Source organism: Bubalus bubalis, chromosome 3 (genome assembly GCF_019923935.1).
Source record: "Bubalus bubalis isolate 160015118507 breed Murrah chromosome 3, NDDB_SH_1, whole genome shotgun sequence".
Taxonomy (NCBI): domain Eukaryota; kingdom Metazoa; phylum Chordata; class Mammalia; order Artiodactyla; family Bovidae; genus Bubalus; species Bubalus bubalis.
In genome coordinates, this window is record NC_059159.1 from 152,848,355 (window position 1) to 152,873,117 (window position 24,763).

At 41.6% G+C, this 24,763-nt stretch overlaps 2 protein-coding genes across 4 annotated transcripts in view; one reads left to right on the forward strand and one right to left on the reverse strand.

The window, feature by feature from the left end:
- Positions 1–13,055, forward strand: part of RNF20 (ring finger protein 20) — a 28,659-nt gene extending 15,604 nt beyond the window's left edge. For all 3 annotated transcript variants that reach the window (XM_044940350.2, XM_025282154.3, XM_044940351.2), the window contains exons 10-20: positions 827–1,006; positions 1,877–2,012; positions 2,567–2,688; positions 2,813–3,183; positions 4,567–4,684; positions 5,265–5,414; positions 9,540–9,752; positions 10,315–10,440; positions 10,606–10,746; positions 11,455–11,556; positions 11,820–13,055. In XM_044940350.2, the coding sequence (XP_044796285.1) occupies positions 827–1,006; positions 1,877–2,012; positions 2,567–2,688; positions 2,813–3,183; positions 4,567–4,684; positions 5,265–5,414; positions 9,540–9,752; positions 10,315–10,440; positions 10,606–10,746; positions 11,455–11,556; positions 11,820–11,996 (1,836 nt within the window). In that variant the 3' untranslated portion in view covers positions 11,997–13,055. The remainder of the gene's footprint in view (positions 1–826; positions 1,007–1,876; positions 2,013–2,566; positions 2,689–2,812; positions 3,184–4,566; positions 4,685–5,264; positions 5,415–9,539; positions 9,753–10,314; positions 10,441–10,605; positions 10,747–11,454; positions 11,557–11,819) is intronic.
- A 5,100-nt stretch (positions 13,056–18,155) lies between these two features.
- GRIN3A (glutamate ionotropic receptor NMDA type subunit 3A) overlaps positions 18,156–24,763 on the reverse strand; it is a 212,291-nt gene continuing 205,683 nt past the window's right edge. The window contains exon 9 of the mRNA XM_025282153.3: positions 18,156–22,535. Within this exon, the coding sequence (XP_025137938.2) occupies positions 22,199–22,535 (337 nt within the window). The 3' untranslated portion in view covers positions 18,156–22,198. The remainder of the gene's footprint in view (positions 22,536–24,763) is intronic.

Sequence of the window (24,763 nt, forward strand, 5' to 3'; positions counted from 1 at the left end):
GGGCTTGTATACAAGACATATGCAAGAAGCTTGTATGTACTTGCTTCTGGCCACTCCCAGGTCAGTTCTGCCAGATTGCACCACAGGATTCAGCCCTGCAGTTTCTAACTGCCAAAACAGATTCGGAACTGTGGTCAGTGATCCTGACCACAGGATCAGATGGTCAGTTGATTTTCACACCTGCCCATTAGAATTTTCTCTCATGGTTCTTGGGTGGAAGAAAATGGATTCCTAAAGTCTTCCCACCACTCTTTCAGTCGCAACCACTTGTCTTTTATAATTTGATACGTTTCTAAGTAAATACATGCATAAAGATGTTTGAACTGAAAAAATAAAAAACAGAACACAAACAGCCCGAATTGAATCTGTTGAAGTGTTAGAATAATTTAACAGTTGCTTAGAAGAAGCATAAGTATTTTCGATACAATATCAAAAGTAGTTTTCTTTGTGACTGTCTACAAAGAGAACAAATTAGAGACCAATGTCCTCAACTATCTTCTTAAATATCCTGACAAATTTCATAGCGCTCTTCTCTGTCCCTAGATCTGACTGATTTCACACATCTCTTCTAGTGTCCTTGGACACATAGTGTACACCATGTATCAATTAAAACAGTCGTCAGGTGGAAGGATGCAGGCATCAGGTACTGCCTCTTGGAGGATCTAAATTAATTTGGGGTAGATTCTGTGTCACCAGAGGAATAGGTAGATGTATTTTACAAAGTTTGCCTCAGATGCACAGGACATCAGAGAGTTTAAGATTTTTATTTCCTGGCTAGCATCCTAGATTCTGCTTCTGACTTTTCCTTTCTTTGGGCACTCCTAAGGTGGAATTACGGAGCGCAGTGGAGGAAGTGGTCAAGGAGACTCCAGAATATCGCTGCATGCAGTCACAGTTCTCCGTGCTGTACAATGAGAGTCTACAGTTGAAAGCACACTTGGATGAGGCTCGGACCCTGCTTCATGGCACCAGGGGAACCCACCAACGTCAGGTTGAGCTCATTGAGGTAACAGCCTAGCTTTTCCTTCTGTGTATAAGCTTTCTCCCTCATAAATTTTATAATTTTACTCTTTCTTGCTCAGTTAATTTTTTATTCATTCAGCAAACATTTATAGAGTGGTTGTAGGTCTCTACTCTGGTAGATGGTGGATATCCTGCCGTCAAGGATCATACAGTCACGTGGGGAGAGTAGTATCCAGTAGAATGCAGTGTGGTGCAATAGAGCATGTCCAAAACATGCAGGGATAAAGGAGACACAGCATCTGATAGACTATGGACCTGCCCTGATTCCACTTGCCAAAGTGGAGTGTGAATCTTAAGGATAAATACAAGCTTACCGGTAGATAGAAAAAGGAAAAAGGTTTTAAAAAAATAGTTTAGTGTGGCTGAAGTCTTATGTGCATGGGGGAGAACGGTGTATAGAAGCTGCATGGCTATGTAAATAATTTTTTTTTAAGGCAGAAACTTTGATTTATGTGTTCACTTCTGCATTTTCCTTAGCCTTTAAGTTTATGTTTCTGGTAGTTGGTCGTTTACTATATGTCTGCCAAATGAATTTAATATATCTTACTTGACTATTGATATACTGTTTAATTCTTTAGTTCTCCAACTAAATTGTAATACTCTGAGAGTTAGGAGCCATTTGCTGTATTTCTTGAATCTCCTGCCAGTTCTCAAATCAGTATTGTGCAGCTCTCTGGTACTCACTAAGTGTTGACTGAATGTATTGATTAAATTGGAATGAATCCCTCTTTTCTTGATATTTTCTTTTTTTCTTCTTAGACCCTTACAGGTCAAATTTAGGAAACATAGTCCTAGAACATGGTGACATTGCCTCATTCTGATAAGAATGTTTGGTTCCTTTTTCTGTGTGTAGCGAGATGAGGTTAGTCTTCATAAGAAGCTGAGGACGGAAGTGATCCAGCTGGAAGATACACTGGCCCAGGTCCGCAAGGAGTATGAGATGCTGAGGATAGAATTCGAGCAGACCCTTGCTGCCAATGAGCAAGCAGGTACCGTTACCCTGGCTCCACCCTGCGGCTTTGCTGCACATGCCTTCCTTGAAAGACAGCATGGTCACCAGGATTTTTAGCACTAACTTGGAGCTCAGGAGTCTTAAAGAACTTGAATTCTGTCATTCATTTTGGTGTTCAGGCTGGGTGCTTGTGTTTTAACTCAAGTTGGTCAGTTTTGTTTCCATCTTCCAAGAAGGAATTTTCCTTTTGACAGTTCTTCCTGTTTCTTGGAAGTTCCTCATGTGTTCTGCACTTTCTTTCCTCATGTCTTTGCCCTTGTCACCAGGGCTTCCCTGGTGGCTCAGATGGTAAAGCGTCTGTCTGCAATGCAGGAGACCCGGGTTCGATCCCTGGGTTGGGAAGATCCCCTGGAGAAGGAAATGGCAGCCCACTCCAGTATTCTTGCCTGGAAAATCCCATGGACAGCAGAGCCTGGTAGGCTACTGTCCATGGGGTTGCAAAGAGTCAGACACGGCTGAGCAACTTCACTTCACTTCACCTCACTTGCCCCTGTCACAGTTCTTCCTAACTTTGCTGATGCTATATTTAAGGCCCCATAAACCGGGAGATGCGCCACCTCATCAGTAGCCTCCAGAATCACAACCACCAGCTGAAAGGGGAGGTCCTAAGGTACAAGCGGAAACTGAGAGAAGCCCAGTCTGACCTGAACAAGGTAATAATCAGGAGGACCAGGATAAGTATTATTTACAGCTAAGTCTGCAAAGCTGTCTTGGGGTGAGGAGAACGGTGTGATCACTGTAACTGTGTGTGCTGCTTTCCTTCCTCTGCCCTCCCAGACTCGGCTGCGCAGTGGCAGTGCCCTCCTGCAGTCTCAGTCCAGTACTGAGGACCCTAAGGACGAGCCTGCAGAGCTAAAACAGGATCCTGAGGACTTAGCCGCCCAGTCGGCTGCATCGAAGGCATCTCAGGAAGAGGTCAACGAAATTAAGTCCAAACGCGATGAGGAAGAGCGAGAACGAGAAAGGAGGGAGAAAGAGAGGGAGCGAGAAAGAGAGCGGGAGAAGGAGAAGGAGCGAGAACGAGAGAAGCAGAAACTAAAAGAGTCAGAAAAAGAGAGAGAGTCTGCTAAGGATAAAGAGAAAGGGAAACATGATGATGGAAGGAAAAAGGAAGCGGAAATTATCAAACAATTGAAGATTGAACTCAAGTAAGAGCAGTGTTTTTAGAGTAACTGTTTCTGACTCTAAAGTGAAGGTTAGAACGTTGTACTTGAATAAGCATAGCTTATTCAATAATTGTAATATTTTCATTGTGACCAAGTGTACAGTTAATGTGGTCTCAGTTCTTGATCAAGTGTGCAACTTCAATGGCCTGCATGGCTATTGTATAGTCTGGTTCAGTGATCAGGTCTCAGTAAACCCTGTTGTTGCAGCCTTATTCCTCGTAAGTCCAAATTAAGGAAAAGGATATCATGATTGAGATAACACTCATGAGAATTGTTGGAAATTAACTACTTCTCTTTACTAGATTTGGGCAAATTGTTGGCATTCATTATAATTTAAATTATAATAGGTGGAATATGTATGGCTATAACTTGAACAGTATTGATCTCTTTGATGGTGAAGTATTTGTGTATATATCACATTTAAAGCGATTTCTAGGAAGTTTACTGCTGCAGGCACTGAAACAGTAAGACAGACCTTTGAGTCAAGAAACACTGCCATACCATCCCTCTGAGTCGTCCCAGTGCACCAGCCCCAAGCATCCAGTATTGTGCATCGAACCTGGACTGGCGACTCGTTTCATATATGATATTAAACATGTTATGTTGATATATGGCAAAACCAATACAATATTGTAAAGTTAAAAAATAAAATAAAATTAAAAAAAGAAAGAAACACTGCCATAACCTCACATATCGCCCCCTCTTCCTCCTGCATAACCAGGAACTTTGCTGGTAGAACTGGTTCCTTCTTGCTCTGCATTGGTCATAGTTGAGTCTTTATTTATGTTTGGATTAGAGGGACTGCTGTCCCCAAAACGTTCAAAAAGGATTGTTAAGAGGTTTGAAAGTTTAGTAAGATAAAGTTTTAGTCTTTAACTGATGGTTAATCACTCAGCTGTCAAATCTAGGATTAGTGGTATATTTTAAACTGAATTTTCCCCTTTTTTTCTCTTTCCCTCTTGCTGTCCTTGAGGCAAAGTTGTTGTTTTTGTTGTTTTTCTCAAGTGTGGTATCAGAATCATCTGAGTGATTTACTTAAAGTACGTTCTTGGACCCCATCCCAGACCTGCAGAATCTCAGTTCCTAAGAGTGGGGCCGAAGTGCCACAAGTACTTATCTTATAACTTGATGGTGGTGAATTCGGTCTGAAGGGAGAAATGATTCCTCTATACAACTTACTTTTCTATACTTTCTGAGTGTGTCCAGAAGTCTCTTAATTGTCTTTGCAAAAGTTTTGTCTTTTAGATGTGTTGTATAAAGTGTAAAATAGAACTGTTTAAGATATTTCACTCAATTCAAAATTCCCTTGATCTGATGCCCTTTGTTTTCTCATTATACCATTCCTCTCTACCACCCTTATCCTAGGAAAGCACAGGAGAGCCAAAAGGAGATGAAACTATTGCTGGATATGTACCGCTCTGCCCCAAAGGAGCAGAGAGACAAGGTTCAGCTGATGGCAGCAGAGAAGAAGTCTAAGGCAGAGGTAACCTGGTCTGCCGTTAACTGTCATTCTGATCGAAATCTTCATTTGTGGGATTTTCCTTTACACTTCTGAAGGTTGTAGTTTCTTTATCTTTAAAGTTAGAGTTAAAACTTTGCAGCATTTTCTTCCCTTTTGAAGACCATCTAAAATAGAGATTTCCAGATTTTCCATCAGAAAATTATGGGGAATAGGAGTAGCCTTTTCAAACTTTTTGCTCCCCTATATGCCATATAAATCATGGTATTACTGACTTTCCTCTTCTGATTACTTTTGGAAAGAATGCCTTATGCTTTTAAAATCTGGGAGCCTAGAAAAAAAGGGTGAAATTACTATTTTAAAGGAAAGTACATCTGCAGTTCTCCAGAACGCTGCTTGTAGAAGCATGTGATGTTGGAATGGAGTGGTATTAAAGCAGGGCTGTGATGTAGTCCACTAATGTATCATTTGCCTCCTTTCACAGTTCTGTAAAGGTTCTTTTGGTGTTTATGGGCCCTCTATCTGTGCACAGATTTAATTGATTTTTGAAATTGTGTGACAGCTTTTTTGTTTTTCTTTTTGTGTGATTCCTTTCCTCCTATAGTTGGAAGATTTAAGACAAAGACTCAAGGATCTGGAGGATAAGGAGAAAAAAGAGAATAAGAAAATGGCTGATGAAGATGCCTTAAGGAAGATCCGGGCAGTAGAGGAGCAGATAGAATACCTCCAGAAGAAGCTGGCCATGGCCAAGCAGGTGGGTGTACTTTTTTCATTTAATGAGCTTTTTAAAGTAAGTTTTGCTTTTTAAGTAAGTAATTGACAGTGAAATTTGCCCTGTCATTCCAGGGTTTTTTTTTTTGGTTAATATTTTTTTTTTCTCTTATGTATTTTCTTGTTTGTTTTTACATTGAAGTCTCTCATCATTCAGTAACTTTGGTGTATTTGAGAAGAAGGAAATTTACTCTTATTTTCAGATGGATAGCCAGTTGTTCAGAAACTGTTTATTGAGGAATCTGTCCTTTTTTGCTGATCTGGAATCAGGGGATGTAATGAATATGTAAAATTTTATACACATTATGGTTATGTGAAACTAAGAAATACATGTTCCCCAAATAGTTTACAAATAAATAACTCATATATTAACTGTGGTAGTTTCTGAGTCACAGCACTTGTCCCCTTCTCAAAGGAATGTATATTTCTTTATTTTTAAGTCCCAATGAATTTACTAACATACCAAAAATGGTTAGAAAAATCATATATCTGCATAAATAGACTGAAGTACACATAAGTATTTAATATGTGTGAAAAAAAGAGTTTTAACTCAACAGAATCAGTTCAGTTGCTCAGTCGTGTCCGACACTTTGCGACCCCATGAATCACAGCACGCCAGGCCTCCCTGTCCATCACCAACTCCCAGAGTTCACCCACACTCATGTCCATCGAGTCAGTGATGCCATCCAGCCATCTCATCCTCTGTCGGCCCCTTCTCCTCTTGCCCCCAATCCCTCCTAGCATCAGAGTCTTTTCCAATGAGTCAACTCTTCCCATGAGGTGGCCAAAGTACTGGAGTTTCAGCTTTAGCATCATTCCTTCCAAAGAAATCCCAGGGCTGATCTCCTTTAGAATGGACTGGTTGTATCTCCTCGCAGTCCAAGGAACTCTCAAGAGTCTTCTCCAACACCACAGTTCAAAAGCATAAATTCTTTGGCGCTCAGCCTTCTTCACAGTCCAACTCTCACATCCATACATGACCACAGGAAAAACCATAGCCTTGACTAGACAGACCTTTGTTGGCAAAGTAATGTCTCTGCTTTTGAATATGCTGTCTAGGTTGGTCATAACTTTCCTTCCAAGGAGTAAGCATCTTTTAATTTCATGGCTGCAATCACCATCTGCAGTGATTTTGGAGCCCAAAAAAATAAAGTCAGCCACTGTTTCCACTGTTTACCCATCTAGTTCCCATGAAGTGATGGGACCGGATGCCATGATCTTCGTTTTCTGAATGTTGAGCTTTAAGCCAACTTTTTCACTCTCCACTTTCACTTTCATCAAGAGGCTTTTTAGTTCCTCTTCACTTTCTGCCATAAGGGTGGTGTCATCTGCATATCTGAGGTGATTGATATTTCTCCCGGCAATCTTGATTCCAGCTTATGTTTCTTCCAGTCCAGCATTTCTCATGATGTACTCTGCATATAAGTTAAATAAGCAGGGTGACAATATACAGCCTTGACGTACTCCTTTTCCTATTTGGAACCAGTCTGTTGTTCCATGTCCAGTTCCAACTGTTGCTTCCTGACCTGCATACAGATTTCTCAAGAGGCAGATCAGGTGGTCTGGTATTCCCATCTCTTTCAGAATTTTCCACAGTTTATTGTGATCCACACAGTCAAAGGCTTTGGCATAGTCAATAAAGCAGAAATAGATGTTTTTCTGGAACTCTCTTGCTTTTTTCATGATCCAGCAGATGTTGGCAATTTGATCTCTGGTTCCTCTGCCTTTTCTAAAACCAGCTTGAACATCAGGAAGTTCACGGTTCACGTATTGCTGAAGCCTGGCTTGGAGAATTTTGAGCATTGCTTTACTAGCGTGTGAGATGAGTGCAATTGTGCGGTAGTTTGAGCATTCTTTGGCATTGCCTTTCTTTGGGATCAGAATGAAAACTGACCTTTTCCAGTCCTGTGGCCACTGCTGAGTTTTCCAAATTTGCTGGCATATTGAGTGCAGCACTTTCACAGCATCATCTTTCAGGATTTGGAATAGCTCAACTGGAATTCCATCACCTCCACTAGCTTTGTTCGTAGTGATGCTTTCTAAGGCCCACTTGACTTCACATTCCAGGATGTCTGGCTCTAGGTCAGTGATCACACCATCGTGATTATCTGGGTCCTGAAGATCTTTTTTTGTACAGTTCTTCTGTGTATTCTTGCCACCTCTTCTTAATATCTTCTGCTTCTGTTAGGTCCATACCATTTCTGTCCTTTATTGAGCCCATCTTTGCATGAAATGTTCCCTTGGTATCTCTAATTTTCTTGAAGAGATCTCTAGTCTTTCCCATTCTGTTGTTTTCCTCTATTTCTTTGCATTGGTCACTGAAGAAGGCTTTCTTATCTCTTCTTGCTATTCTTTGGAACTCTGTATTCAGATGCTTATATTAAGGAAGATAATTAAATGTGGTAGGGCAAAAACACAGTAATATTGGAAAGAAAGTGGACATATATTTGAACACTCTACGTATTCTAGGATAACTCCCAATTGGAACATATATGTATGTTATATAAATGTATATATATAAACATATATATATGTTACATATAGTGCTAAAGAAATCTATAAAAGAACCAGAAGAAAGCAGATAAGTTTTTTTTTTTTAATTTGAAGTGGAGAAGACCTTTTTAACTATTAATAAAAGCTTAAAAAAATGAAAGAGTGATAATTTTGACTTGCAGAAAAAAATCACAGAAAACTTCTGCATGGTGGCAAAGCCAAAGGATAAATGACAAACAGGAAAAATATATTTCTAACTCTTCACAAAATGGCTTATCTTTTTAATATACAAAAAATTTCCCCCAAAATGATAGGGAAGAAAACTCAAAAACCCAATAGAATAGGCACAGGATATGAATGGGGCCTCCCTGGTGGCTCAGCAATAAAGAACCTGCCTGGTAATGCAGGAGATGTGGGGTTGATCCCTGGGTTGGGAAGATTTCCTGCAGAAGGAAATGGCCACCTACTCTAGTATTCTTGCCTGGGAAATCCTGTGGACAGAGGAGCCTGATGCTTATAGTCAGACACAACTTAGCAACTAAACAACAACAACAAAGATATGAATAATTCACGGAAAAATAAATGACTCATAAACATATGAAAAGATGCTCATAATTTATAATTAGATAAATGTAGACTAAAACTGTTTTTGTATACGGTTCTGCACCTATCAGATTGTTATGAAACTTAGATGTTTTCAGTATGTTGGAAAGTCTATAGATTACAGTTAGTATTATAATTGTGGAAAAGTATGAGAAAATAGGAGATTGTATGGTGGAAATTTTCTTACCCAACTCCTTCTTGATCAGTTTGTTAGATAACAGTTTGTATAATTTTTGTCTACTTCAGCTCACTTCAAATACCAATGAACTAGTGAGTATCAGGCTAATAATCAGTGCTAGTGGTTTCAGATAACAAGGCTTCTTCTGTATTCCTCAGTGTAGTTCAGTCGCTCAGTCGCGTCTGACTCTTTGCAACCCCATGAACCGCAGCACGCCAGGCCTCCCTGTCCATCACCAACTCCCAGATTTTACCCAAACTCATGTCTGTTGAGTCGGTGATGCCATCCAAGCATCTCATCCTCTGTCGTCTCCTTCTCCTCCTGCCCTCAATCTTTCCCAGCATCAGGGTCTTTTTGAATGAGTCAGCTTTTCACATCAGTTAGCCAGAGTATTGGAGTTTCAGCTTCAGCATCACTCCTTCCAATGAAAACCCAGGAGTGATCTCCTTTAGGATGGACTGTTTGGATCTCCTTGCAGTCCAAGAGACTCTCAAGAGTCTTCTCCAATACCACAGTTCAAAAGCATCAATTCTTTGGCACTCAGCTTTCTTTATAGTCCACTCTTACCATCCATACATGACTACTGGAAAAACCATAGCCTTGACTAGATGGACCTTTGTTGACAAAGTAATGTCTCTTCTTCTTAATATGCTGTCTAGGTTGGTCTGTATTCCTAGGGCTAACCTAGTGACTAAGAACTAAGCTTCTTAAAAACTGTCTGTCCCTGTCACTTGGTTATTTCCAGATTAATAGTTGGCACATTTAATTTCCTGTGTGCACTTCTTTGGAGTTAGAAGATTTTATTAAAATGAAGGTTCTTCTTTCTTATTTTAGGAAGAAGAAGCTCTCCTGTCTGAGATGGATGTCACAGGCCAGGCCTTTGAAGATATGCAGGAGCAAAATATCCGTTTGATGCAGCAGCTGAGGGAGAAGGATGATGCAAACTTCAAGCTCATGTCAGAGCGTATCAAATCCAATCAGATCCATAAGCTGCTGAAAGAAGAGAAGGAGGAGCTGGCAGACCAAGTTTTGACTCTGAAGACTCAGGTAACTAGAATGAATAAAGCTTTTCAGAATCCTGTTGAAGTAGGATGTTTTCTATGTGAAAATACATGTAAAAGGATGATTATTGTGGCACTTTTTATATAGTAGGGAAAAAAACCCTAATAACTAATGTACATGATTAGAGTGTTGGTAAATAAATTATACATCCATACAGAGGAATACAATGAACTGTTTAAACAAATGTGAATCTGCCAATACAGAAAATTGTCTAAAATATATCACTAAGGGATTCATTTGTTCATCCATTTTGTGTTAAAAATGTGTATGTCTTTTGTGCGTGTGCTGTGTATCTTAAAAACTTATGGACGGCTGCATGAAAAATGGTAAGAGTGGCTATGTGATTACCTCTGAATGTTAGGATGAGAAATTGCCATAGTCTTGCATGTAATTCAGAGGGTTCATGGATAGAATTAGTATTAGCTCGAGATTTCTAAAGAGTTTCTTTTATGGAACTGTGGATTAACAGAGCTTGGTCAGTTTTTTTTTTTTTTTTTTTTCCTCTCTCTTTCCTGTTTGTGTTAAAATGTTCCTTTCTTTTTCTGAGGTTGATGCCCAGTTACAGGTAGTGAGGAAACTGGAAGAGAAGGAGCACCTGTTGCAGAGCAACATCGGCACAGGGGAGAAGGAGCTGGGTCTTAGGACCCAGGCCTTGGAGATGAATAAACGCAAGGTACGATGGATTACTCTGGGGTCTAATGTGATGGTTAGTCTTCGGACAGACAAATAAGTGTGACACTGGTGAAATTGCAGGTTTGCTTTATTCCTTGGGCTTGGGTATTTTTTCTCACTGCAAACAAGTGGTGATAGAGGATGTTACTTTATATATCCCTCATAGGCAATGGAGGCAGCCCAGCTTGCAGATGACCTCAAAGCACAGTTGGAGATGGCTCAGAAGAAGCTACATGATTTTCAGGATGAGATTGTAGAGAACAGTGTCACCAAAGAAAAAGATATGTTCAATTTCAAACGGGCCCAGGTCAGTTGTTTTTTCTTCCCTTTTTGCCTTTTAGGGGTTTTCTGGGCTCTGAAGTGACCTGTTTTAAGAGTCACTGATCTGTTGTATGTAATTTCCTACTTAACTCCTTGAGTGACAAGACAGAGTCTGTTTTCTTCACTGAAAATTATCCCTAAAGCCTATCCTGGTGCCTACCACGTAATGGGTGTGGAATCAGTACTTATTTATTTAAATGAATGAGTTAGTGAAATCGTAAAGAATTATCAGTAAAAAAATTTAGAGAATTTTAAAGTTCTACAATTTTTCTGCTTTTTGCATATCTACTGTTTCTTAGGATGCCTTTCTATCTCTAGCTATAAATCTGTAAATTTCAATCCAGTCTATCTTCTGCTTAAAATTAATTGCCTTCAAATAAAGTGGCCTATCAAGTTTTCATCATTTACCTTTTTAAAAAAATTTAATCCCTCTAAATTCTTTGATTGGATTTTCACAGAACTAAATTGAATACACTTAGACACAACTGAAGTTTGGTGATATGATTATGGTTGCTTGCTCCGAAACTAAAGAAAATAGCTTGTTGTTTGTAATTCTCTACATTCTTAGAAGATAATTAGACATGAAAGGACAGAAAGTCCTTTCTTTCTATTGCAGAAAGTTCAAGTTGAAGCCTTTAATTTTTCTCATAAATGGCAGGTCTGAGGGAGTAACAGTTATGCTCTCCCATCACAGGAGGACATCTCTAGACTTCGAAGGAAGCTGGAGACCACGAAGAAACCAGACAATGTACCCAAATGTGATGAGATTCTGATGGAGGAGATTAAGGACTACAAGGTTAGAAAAACTGCTTCAGTGATTTGTGTGTGTGTGTGTGTGTGTGTGTATGTTTGTGAAGGCCTACTAACAAATTAGAAGAATAAATACTGACCGTCTTTACATGAAAGTAACCAGAGAACGGTTTATCCTGGTAGTTGGGTGGGGGGTGGTGCTATTATTATCTTAGTGCTCAGTGGATTTTCTTATTGTTTGCTTCTGCATGAGCCATTTGGGTCATAAACCTTTATGGTTACTCTGACTCTGATTCCTTTTTTTTCTAGGCACGCCTGACCTGTCCATGTTGCAACATGCGTAAAAAGGATGCTGTACTTACCAAGTGTTTTCATGTTTTCTGCTTTGAGTGTGTTAAGACCCGCTATGATACCCGCCAGCGCAAATGTCCCAAGTGTAACGCTGCCTTCGGTGCCAATGATTTCCATCGCATCTACATAGGTTGATCCAAGCCAGGAGAAGAAGAGGGGCAGGCTCTGTAGGCACTTAGTCATTAACCACTGAACTGCTACCTCCCCTCTCCTTGACTGTCATCCACAGGGCAGTGTTTCTGTCAACTCCCTTTCCTTCACAGACTGTGTCCAGGTTCTCCTCGCTAATACTTTGATGACTTCGGCTGGGGGAAAGGATTAGTAATGCCAGTCTTGGGTTTTAGAATGAATTAGAAACAAACAACTTTGTCTTCCCCACCGGCTTTATTTCCTATTTTTAGACTTTTGAACCTCTTCTTCAGGCTCCCTATGTAACCTTGGGTTGTCCATTCCTCCTGAAGAAGTCAAATTGGTATTTTTGACACTGAAAAAGAAACAAGGAAGAGTGGAGACGTGTGGCTGCTTGCAGTGGGCGGTGATCTTTTAGAAATAAGCTATCTGCAGGTCTGAGCAGTACTCGATCTGGACAGTAAACTTCTTGTAAACTTGGATTATAAAATGGTATCATCATGTTCCTTATTCCTGTTTGAAGCCTTAATGAAATTTATGTCCAGGATGAGTCAGGCCATCTCCTGTTCACTAGTTGAGTACTCTGTTAAGGTCAGCTGGCTTCCTTGTTACAGTTATTTAAGTTTTGGATGTTCTACTCATCAATGTCTTTAAATTTCTTGAGGCCAGAATGATTTCAAATACTAGAGCCCCCTTTCATCTTATAATGAAATCAAGATGGGAGAGGCTTGGGCACAGGACTGAGATGGTGAAGAGATCCAGTGGGTATTCTGGGAACTTGATGCAGAGAGGCCTTGGTGAGCTATGAATTACTCTCATCTGCCTCTCCACAGGGGTGGTTGTGACTCCTGTTTTCAGAAGATTCTATGTAATATTTCCATAGGACTTTATACTCCTGCACAAGCTTCAATTAAAGCAGGATTCAGTTTGCTTTTGTGTTCATGTTTTCCTTTGAAATTTTTATATTTGTCATTATTAGTTGATTTTATACCTGCTGTTTTAGAATTAAATTCTATAGAACAGAAATAATCAACTGAGATTAAAAGACTAGCTGTGTTTAAACTATTTAGTTCTCTGATTAATTGAAATACTTTTCTCCTGGTTGTTTTATTGGGATTGTTCTGGGGAAGGGTTATGCCTAAAAGATGGTTTCTTTGACTATTTAGTTCTCTTCCATAGTTTGTTATGGGAGTAGGGGATTATGATTTGTTTTCTGGAAGGTATCAGGCTGCCTGGCACTTTAGTTTGAGAGTTCTTAAATGATAAGTTTTATGGTAACCAGCAAACCAGAGGTTTTTTTATGTCTCTGGTAAGGGGTTGTGTAAAACGGATCCCTTCTCGATCACCACATGTCCTAGAAGATGGGTAAGGGCAAATTCTGTGTCCTTTTGTGGTCACTACCTGTAATCAGCAGGACTTGCGATTAGTTCCAGACTCATGTGGAATGAGTTAAGAAATGAGCCTGAGGAATTTTACAGCGTCATCCAGGAGGTCATGGGCCCTTCAGTCTCCCCACCCCCGTCCCCCTCCCCAACACACAGAGCCAGAAGGAGGTCTAGCCCTGCTCCTGGATACACGATGCATTTGCATTCATTAATAGGGCACTTTCCCCTTGCTGTTCTCTCATAGAGCAAGTGGGAGCATAAGTTTGTTGGAAGGAGAGCAAGATGACTTACTTGGGCAGCTAGCAGTTTGGGTTTGGATATTAATTGTTTATAACTCTTAGCTAGGAAAGCCAGCTGCCCAGCATCAGGGGACCACAGAGCCTGTGGAATGTTGTGGAAGAAACTGCTAGTTTCATGGGAAGCTGGATTTAGGGGAAGTTCCTCTAGCTGGAAAGAGCAGGTAGCCCCTAGTCCCAACTAGCTTGATGTCCAGGCAACACAGGAGGAGCTCTTAATGTCATTTTCAGATAATGATCCGAAACTGGTGATTTGGGGCATTCTGGCTTCTCGTTGGGAAAGAGGTCATTGAGTGGGAATACCCACAAATTGTATACCAAATTCTGTTTGTGTTGTGTCTGCATTTTTCACAGCTTTTTTCAGATCCTTAAGGATCATAATTTCTTAAAGGAATTTTGAAACTTAACAAATCCCAAAAAGGCTAAGAATCACTGCTCTATATCCATAAGAGTTTTTTATATCATGACTATAAATGTCAATATCAAAGATTATAGCATAAGTTTTAGAGACCCTCTTTAAAAAAAAAAACATCTTTTATTCTTTTTTCCTTTAGTTTTTCAACCTTGGAAATTGGCTTGGCAATTTGGACCAAAATCAGGGTTGATGTCCGCTAAGGCATATGACTGCAAGTCTTGGGAGGGTCCTACCTTCTTACCTCCTCTAAGGATCTTTTTCAAAGGTGTTTGGCTGTTTCTGCTAGTGAGTGTATTCTTACATCAATTTCCACTGGGATTCCTTGGTTTGTTTGTATTGTCTGGCCAGGTCCACAAGCATCTTTGCATGCCACTTGAGTGGTGAGTCTGATTTGATACCACGGGGATTCATGGAAAGATTCCAGACAATCCACAAGTGACCACTGTCTTCTTTTAGACCTACTGGGATGGTGATGATGGAAGAAAGCTATCTGCTGCTCTTGTCTGTTTCTATAGTCATTGGTGGTGTGGAATGTCTAAATACTCACCCTTAAGATTTTCCCCGAGGACTGTTAATTGATAACCCAAGTATGGATGGCTCTGTCGAAAAGTTCTGACTAGTTCTTAGCACAAAGGCAATCTGACTGACATAAGACAGCTACACTGAGAGTATGTAGAAAACTGGTAGGTTGTGTATATGTCGGACTGGGTTTATATGGTAGGAAACCCCTGACATGGAAATCACTTAAATCTCTAGTTGTTTCACCACAAGCAAGCATTAAGCTTTACTTTCTGGGGATTTCTGCCCAAGTTTGGTCTCCTTCTAACATTAGGTATTGATGTCTTATGTATAACATATTTCACAGTTACTAAAGCTAGGGCATGGAAAGAACAGTGTTTTAATAATCATTCCCAATATCCAGCAGAGGACCTGGCACATAACACTCAGTAAAGATTTGCATGATTAATTCAGCTCCATGTTTCTGATAACAAATCTCCAGAAGTCTGTTTTATTGGCCTAATGAGTGAATTCAAACATTCCTTTTTTCCATCCGCTTACTGGAAACAACCTTTCCTCATATATTGAGGCAATACTTCAAATCTGAATTACCCTAAAACACATGACTGCATTTTAAATTTCATTTGTGGTAATAACAAAAGGAATTATAGTGAATTCTGAAACTGATAACCTCTGTTGGAGGCAACCCATGATAGCAAGGGCTTCTCTTAATGTAGATTAGCCCTTTTTGAGGGAAATTTTAGACAAAATTGGAACCATAGTATATTCATATTCATGTAACAGTGATTTGCTCTGAGGGTTCCAGAATGCTGAAATCTATGGCGTGTAATGATCTGAAAGCTAGGGTATGGGAGCTGAAAGGGGACCTCAAACCATGTTCTTAGTTTAGAGATGAGGAAACAGGTCCCATTCTGCTACTCAGTTGAGTAGCAGAATCAAAATGTGACAATCAGACTTCCATCCACTGTTCTTCTTTCACCCTAAGTGGAAACCTGTACTACTAGAGTGTTTGTGATCAAGGAGATAATAAGTGAAAACACTTTCTGTGTCTTTTTGAAGTCTTGATGAAGACTTACATAAAGCCAGTGTATTTATCCTTCATAGTTCTAATTTGAATAGGGTCTCTGCCACACCGTATTCCCTGGTTCAGTGAGTTCCCATAGCATTTTGTTCTGGAGTAGAATTGAACCAGGAGGATCTTAGATTTCTTCTCGCTCACCTAACCCATTTATGCATTTGTGGAGTGCTTATTGTGATTCCAGGCGCTATACCTAATATGACTTGGGTGAGTATGAACCTGCTGCTTAGCAAGTTACTTTAGGTCTCTCTACTTCAGATTCTTCATCTATAAAACAATAATTACTTTAAAGGATTGTTTTTGAGAATAAAATGAGATGATATATATAAACCATTCAGCACAGCACCTGGTACCTAGTAAATACTCAAAACAGCATTTTGCAGATAAAGTAATTGAGAGGTCAGTTTTTCTTTCTTCTACATTTTTTATTTCTGGGAAAAACAAAACTGACATTTTCTTTGGAATCTAGGCCTTGTGTATTTATCTGTGTCTGTCTCGAAGTCTACTTGTCGAGGTTAACTGATGGTCATGGCCCAGTCACTCTAGAAGATCAAAAAGTTAACTTCATTTGCTCACTGCCCTACAGACAGACTAAATGCATGTGAATGACAGCCAGTTCTCCCTAGTGGTGAGGAGCCTCATCTCATCCCAGATCCCTTTCAGCTTAAAATCCTTTAATGGTTCCTATGGTCTTTGGGATACAAATTCAACTTAGCACAGTGGTCTTGCCTCTGCTTTTCTCTTTCTGGGCCTGTAGCTTGCCACCTACATTGTGCTTTATGTTTCTGTCATATTTAACTATTTGATGTTCTTAAATACTTTGTCATAATTTCCCAGCTCCACCACCGCACATGCTGTTTTTGTTTTTTAACCTGGGATGACTATTACTCTCCACTCAGTTTTCCCACTGCACACATGACATGTAGACACATATGGAAAGGTGTTTCCTTTGTTCCCATAGTACCTGATGTGTATTTCACTTTTTTGGCCATGATGCTCAATTTGTGGGATCTTGGTTCCCTGACCAGGGATTGAACCTGGGCCATCAGCAGAGAGAACACAGAGCCCTAATCACTGGACCACCAGGGAAGTCCCCCAATACATATTTATTTATCAGTACACACCATGTTGTTTTCCCAGTTTGTGTCTCCCCACCAGACTGAGCTCCTTGGCATCTGAATCTGCTTTCTATCTTTCTGTTTCCAACAGCCAGCCCAGTGCCTGGCTCAGAACAAGCATCCAAAGAATGAATGAATGAGTGATATAAAACAGACTTGGGTAAGTTGGTTGAACTAGGTTATAGTAGGTCTATATTTTTTATAAGATTTGATTTAGGTAGCTCAGTTGGTAAAAAAAAAAAAATCCACCTGCAATGCAGGAGACCCAGGTTCGATCCTTGGGTTGGGAGGATCCCCCGGAGAAGGAAATGGCAACCCACTCTGGTATTCTTGTCTGAGAAATCTCATGGTCAGGAACCTGGCAGGCTACAGTCCATGGGGTTGCAAAGAGTTGGACATGACTTAGTGATTAAAACACAAGAGATAGTGTGTGAAGAATGCATCTACCCAGTTAGCAGACACATGATGGCAAGTTTGCCAGCAGCAAATTGCAAAATACCTGAAACTGCAGGATTGCTGAGTGATCTGAAACTGAATTTGCACCAGTTCTTGGTTGGACTAGAAAAACAAAAAGAAATCCCTGAAACAGTATTTCTGTGAGACTCAAGGGCTATTGAGTTCACTGAACCGTAGCAGGTGCAGTTACCACAATAGCTTTCTGTGGAGCTGGGAGCCAGGCTGACGCATGGGCAGGTGGCTGTATGGCAGAAAGACTGGGGGAGGGGTGTTGGACGCCGAGGAAGTTGCAGGTGATAGTCAATATTCTGACACTATAGTATGGTTGCCCTAGAGTGCGCTGCCTGCATATGAATCTCGCCCTATTTGTATTAGCTGTGGCAACTCATATAATTCCCTTTTCGTATTTCCATTTATAGACTAGAAGTCTAGTTTACCTACTCTAGAGTACCAATCTCTTGAGGTTTTAATGAAGATTAAATGAGATCACAGTTTCTAAAATAGGTGCTCAATAAATGTCAACTATTATATCAATTTACAGGTTGTGAAAAGGCAAATGAGAAGGTCTCTGAAGTTAGAGGCCATGCCCATCTTACAATTGTGTCTCTAGCACCTGGCACATAAATATAAGTTGTTTAGCAAATGTTTGTTGAATTAGTAAATGAGAGTGGTCAGGCAGTTTTTCAGAGCTCTCTTAGTATGATGGCTTTCTCTAGGATATGACTCCGACAAAGCTGTTTCAGTTTAACGTCACGGTACCAGGGCTCTGAGTTTGCACAGCATGTTTTGTGCCATTTGGAACTACACCAGAGACAGGCAGGAGTCACAGCATCACAGGAGTCACAGTCTCCTGTTAGGAAAGGGGCTGGTCCCACATCAACATTCGAGTCCCCAAAGACAATGCCAGCAGTACATCTGGAAGTGAAGTTTCTCTCTGAACATTTATTCCACAGTTATAGAAACTGAAGATGGAAAAGACCTGAGGACATCTAGTCCATCCACGTGATTGTACAAGAAAAGTGGCTGGAGCAAAACAGCCTGTTCACTTCATGCTCACAAGACAGCGTTTCAGTCCTTCCTGGAGTGGAGCAATTGCACACACATTAAAGTGAAGACACAATGCAAACACTCTTTACAAACCTTAAGAAAATACTTATAGGTACGTTATTTTCAGAAAACAGGAACTAAACGAATAAGGGCATCCTGGATTAGATGGACATGGGTGGGTGAAGAGTAACTAAATGCTGCAGAGTGAAGTGGTTTTGATGACTAGAAAGCAATCCCTTCTGAGGACTGGATGAATTTTCTGGTTTGCCTGATGAATTTTCTGGTTTGCCTATCAAAAATATGAGTGGGGAGGAAGAGAGGCTCTGTCATTTTTTTTCCCCTTCAGTCTTTATCCATACCAAGGAAGGGCTCACTAGCCCCAAGGCTCTAACAGACCCAGCATCAGCACTGAGAAGTCTGTTGCCCAGATGGTATAGCTCTGTCCTGCTTGGCAGCTGCTCCACTTACCACTTATCTGGTGGGCATGGAAGCAGCAACTCCTGAATAAGGCTTGTGCAACAAGATCCATGGATAATGGAGAGTTGCCCCCAGGCATGTTAAAGACTTCACCCGATTGGGTCCCTGTGGCTGCCTCGCTTGTCTGGCCCAGACATTTCTTCCAACATGTCTTCAATTGTTGGAGGCATTCCCCAGCTCCTCCACCTTGGGCATCCAAACTCTAGAGCCCTTGTTTTCATTATTTACATGAACCAGTAGCCCCGTCTGTCGCAACTCACCCAGTCCTGTTCATTATATGCTTCCTGGGCCAGGAATTCCCCCTTGTATACACGGTCGGGTGTGTGACAGTGGGCCTGTCGTGTTCCTGGTTTCCCAACATCAGACCTTGGAAAAAATAGATCTGACCTCATGAAACAGGACCCACAGTAGGAGGCAACTTAGAACCCCCTGCCTCTTTCTTCTTCACCAGAAAACTACCCTCCACCTGAAAACTTCTGATCTTCGTGTTTCTTGAGCCTGAGGGGAGCTGAGAGAATCTAGGTGGAGCAGAACAAGGAAGGAAGGATTTCAGAGGACCCACCATTTCATGAAATCTTTTTACAAAATACAACACATTTTCACAAATTGCAAAACACTGTTCAATTACTACTGATAAAAATAATCATTGCTACTTAACATGAAGACTGCTTCATTTCACCACAAGCAACTATTCTTTGTTTTTCTTTGTCCAGAACATGGAGGCAATTCAAGCAATGCTGACAACAGTAAGCCTGCTTTCAGCCCCTGCAGCTTCTGGCTGCATCCTGGCTGCAGTTTTGGCCACATAGTTCATCAGGAGATATTTGAGAAGCCATGCCCTGGTCATCTACTTTGTGGATGGGCAGGGTGGTCTGGCATGTTATCACCACTGCTCAGAATGCCTCAGGAGAGAAGCTTAAGGTAAACCTGATATACAAAAATCCAAACTTACAAAACAGATACATTAAGGGATAATTAATTGCATTACAAAAGGATTCTTTACAAAAGAATTCACCTCTGGGGTTCCTTTAAGTAGCCAGCTTCTCAAGTAGTCAGGATCTGAGCTGAGTTATAAAAGTGTCCACGTATAACATTAGGAGCATGGCTGTTACGTGAGTTGAGGTACACCTGTACGTCAGCTTTCTGGGCTGTGTAGAGGTTAGCAGTGCAGAGCATTGTGGCAGAGTCTTGAGAGCATCCTTAGCTGTTGCAGGTGGGATTGGATGGCTAAGGGGCATAGTCTTTCAAAGGCAGCTGCAACCTGCTTCTGGGTCTGGGGTGAGAACATGGGAAGATGGGCGTTTCAAAACAGAGTTGTCTGTTTCCAGGGCTCACTGTCCCCTCGTTGTTGAATGGTTTCATCTGTATGGTTGATGAAGTCTGAAGAACCCTCCCTCATCAGACTGTCTAAGCCTATATCCACCCAGGGATTTCTCAGACAACTAACTAATTGCTTAAGTGTTATCTTACTTGCAGTTTGAAGTGTTATCTTTCCCTGGGGTACTGGGCAGCTCTTAGTGGGAATTCAGGGATTGCATCCAAAAGTAGGGGAAGAAATTTTGCATTTAAGGAGCTTTTGCAATGATCTGCAACTTACAGAACATAGTGCTTGGCACAGTGGTAAGTCATTGTAGGCTTCAAATTGATTGGGATGGAGCAAAGATGATAAGCAACTGAGAAAATAAAGCAAGTAATTGATAGACAAGAAAGTCTAGTCTGACACGGTGCCCTAGGGTGAGAATGGCTGTATGGACAGTGAATCAGCAGGTGTGTGCTGAAGACTTTTGAGAAAAGCTCATAAAAGTTTCTTTTCAATTCTCCCCATGCTTGGAACAGCCAAACTTCTAGAACAGTGTTTCTTGAAGAGTCATTTTTAGACCACATGTCAGTCACGTGGGGGTGCCAGTAACAGGAGGTTTCTGAGCCTACATCCACCCCCTTTACCACTCCATCCTTTGGGGATGAGCCCTGGCAGTCAGCACCCTGATGAGGTGCTAGGGGATTGAGAATTGTTCTATAGTGTCCATTCTCCTTTCTTGTTCTGCATGTCCAAGCCTTTGTACACTGGGAAAGGGATGCCTAGGCACAGGGGAAACTGCTTACTCATAGCAACCATTAGATAGGGTTTGGGGGAAAATCAGAGGGACCAATGCCTGTTCAGTTTCTTACAGATGAGCAGGTATGAGGCTGCAAGACTGACTTGGTAGGGATCCATACAGATATGAAAAGCACAGGGCACATTCCCGAATGCTTAAGCTTGTGATGTACACAGGCTTGAGGTTCATCTCTGAGAGTCCTACAGCTAAGACACAGGTGACTGCTGATCTGAGAACAGCCTAGTACATGGCTTGCAGAACATCTCCATTAACCCACAGTACCAGCTCACATGTCCTGTGCAGGCAGTTAGCAGGAATATCCCAGTCTCGTCCTAAGGTCACATCTTTGCCTTGCTTTTCTCTCTCTTTTTGCTTTATAAAAGGCACACACTATAGTGTAGATGCTTAGTTAGAAGTAAAGCCCTATTCATTCCTTAGCAGACTTTCTTTTTTGTTGTTCAAAAAGCATGGTGTACATTTTAGTGCCTCTTCTGTCTGTCCTCTTCCTGCTCATTGCATCTCTGTCCCCTTTCATAGTGGCATGTAAACATGTTCCTACCCAATGTTAGGATGGTGTCAGAGATCCAGGACCGTTTTAAAACCATGGCTCTGGCCTGATCCAGTCAGTCATCAGCCTGCAGTGATATGAGTGAGTTCAGCTGACTTTTCTAAGTACCCACCTCCCCATCCCAAATGTCTCTAGCTCTTCCCTGGCTCCCCATTCAGACTGTGGGAACACATCTAGACTGGGGAGCTGTAGCAAAAGTCACGGCCCTGAATAACCCTGCTCTATACTAAGATTTGGAGAAGGGAAAGGCTACCCACTCCAGTATTCTGGCCTAGAGAATTCCATGGACTATATAGTCCATGGGGTCACAAAGAGTCAGACACGACTGAACGGCTTTCACTTTCATATACTAAGATTAAAACCAACAACCCAAGAAGACACAGATATGGTTAACACTTTTATCTCTGATAGTTGATAGTGCACAGAAAGGACTAAAAACCAGAATTAGTAATGTGGCACCTGGTGAAAAGGTTAATAGGAGCTGGGGTTGTCTGGTTTTTCACAGATTCCTCACATGGCGTTACTCCTGACTAAGATTCCTGCTCTGAAAAACATACCTACCCAGGAGACCCAGAATAAGCTTGAGAAGACTGGCCACTGCTTTGCAGGTGGGGGGAGAGCACACTTGACCTCTAAGAAGACCTAAATCTCATCTTCCCCCCACCTTGGTCAGTAGTTACAAAAGAGCATTACAAAGTGTCTCAAGGGCTCAGAGGAAGGCCAGGAAGTGAGAGAGGGGAGCAGCGTGGCCACTCAGGGTTCACAAGTTCGATTTGTCCTTTGATACTCTTCCAGCTCCGTTTTCCTGCTCACGGCCAGCTGCAGCTCCTGGCGGATCACCTGAATCTGCCTCTCCAGCTCTGAGAGCTCTTGCATCACTGAGTTCCGAGCCCCGCTGTGGGAGTCTGCTTTCCCATTGGTGGTCAGCGAGGCAGGGAGCTCTCTTCTCGGAGGGAGAGGAATGTCCTGGTGGGTCCGGACGCCCAGCTGGTTTGGTCCACCCTCATCATTAAAGATGTACTTTTGTCGATTGTCATGACTCAGGTTGGAAGTATTCCACACGGTGAGGTGACGGGGCCCCACACTGGACCTAGGAAACCAAGAGACACTTTAGATTGAACTTCTTTAGATTCACTTTAGCTCTGCCCATCTTTCAGCCACTTCCTTGTGAATAATACAGAGCTGGATATGCAGATAGAGCTGGAGTCACAAAGCCATGGACAGACTACCTGCTGGAGCATCAGGGGGACAAAAGGGGTCCTTTTCAACTGAAGTTCAGCTTCTCAACAAGTCTCATGCTGCCCTGATGCTGGAATGGGTGTATCACCTGGGGAGCTGACGAATCAGGGTATGGCATGTTCTTTTATGAAGAACCTTAGATGCTTTTCTATTCTCTTCCTGCCAGTGAAGCTCAGAAAGCCACACTGCATTGAAACAGTCTATGGCTATAAAGATGATGCTTTGGTAGATGTGAAATTCTGTTTATTCAGCTGTTTGACTCTAAGCATGGTCCTGCTAGTAGACACTCTAATATGATTCATCCTTAGTCCCATAGGACAACCCTGATGTTTACTAGTTGAGTTTGAGGAGAATAAAAGCATACAAGCTGCAGGTTTCAGCAAAAAGTGTCCCATTATAGAGATGACATTGTGAGCTGAGAATGACAGCTGAGATTTGAAGCTTAATAATAAAAAAAAATACCCAAGAAATCCTCAAATTCTTGCTGGGATAATGAAAGTCAAAGAGAAATACATTTGCAATCCTCTTTCAGGATCCTCTTAAACCAACTACTGCCACCCCTGAGAAGGCTGTAGACAGCAAAAGAGCTATTGATGGCTAGGTTCAGGAGGAAGGGGTCTGGTTTCTGAAATACACTGACAGTCAGATGCAGTGAGAAGAGTTTCTTGTTACAAGAACAGATTAGAGCCTTAAGCACATGACTGCTGTTTTCTTCCAGCCTTGTTGAAGGAGGCAAAGGAGGAGGATTATGATCACTTTTGCAATCTGCTGCTGCTGCTGCTAAGTCGCTTCAGTCGTGTCCGACTCTGTGTGACCCAATGGACGGCAGCCCACCAGGCTCCGCCGTCCCTGGGATTCTCCAGGCAAGAACACTGGAGTGGGTTACCATTTCCTTCTCCAATGCATGAAAGTGAAAAGTGAAAGTGAAGTCGCTCAGTCGTGTCCAACTCTTAGCGACCCCATGGACTGCAGCCTACCAGGCTCCTCTGTCCATGGGATTTTCCAGGCAAGAGTACTGGAGTAGGGTGCCAGTGCCTTCTCCATTTGCAATCTACCACAGGGCAAAATAAAACAGAAACACTGTATTAAGTCTTTGTGTCCTTGTTCTCATCCATGTAACTGAATCAAGACTTTATTCCTGGACTCTTACTAAGGAGAAGGAGAAGGGAGGACCTGCAGTGGAAGGGGAAAAGGGAGAGATAAATGTTGATTCAGTTACATGGACAAGAACAAAAACACAAGGACTTACCAGGGTGATCCTGTTTCATTTTGCCCTGTGGAAGATTGTGAAAGTAGTCATAATCCTTTGTTCTTCCTTTCATCCATATCCCTCTGTAATATAACTTCATAGCTCATCCTTATCAAGGAGGGTTCAAGGGGAAAGTCTGTTTTCTCTTCCCCTTGAATTTGGCCTGGTCTCATAACTTGTCCTGGCCAACAGAAAGTGGCAGAAGTGGCAGGTGGCGGTTCTAAGCCTCGCAAACTTCCACTGCCTCTCTCAGAACCCTGCTGCTCCAGTGGAACGAGTCCAGGCTGGTCTGCTGGGTAATAACAGGCTATCAGAGTGAGTCCCCAGACTCCTTGGTTGACCAGCTGAGGCCATCCTAGACCAGCCAGCTCTGTTTCTCCCTCCTTCCCCCGAAGCTGGCTGTAGGCAAAGGAGCAAGTGTGGCCACGATCAGCCAAGTTTGGCCCAGAATGCATAGACTGCACAGCTGACCCATAGATTCATAAGCAACTCACTGGTGTTTAAACCATTATAAGTTGAGATAATTTCTCTCACAGCAAAAATTGGTGATATATGCCCCTAGCCATTAAAACACACAAACACCTTCTAAGCCAATCTGTAGTTCTTTAACATTTCTCACGTTTTAAGTCTCATATATATGGACAGGGGGCACCATAACAGAGTTTTCCTGTGTCCTGGGCTGGGTACAATTTTTATAATGAGCCCACTCACAGCTCCACTGACTTTATTCCAGGTCAGAGGTATGGTTATAATTTTCCTCCTAGCATTACGTTTCCCTTTCTTTCTTCAATTTTTTCCCTATTGAATTTGAATAATTTCAAAACAATCTT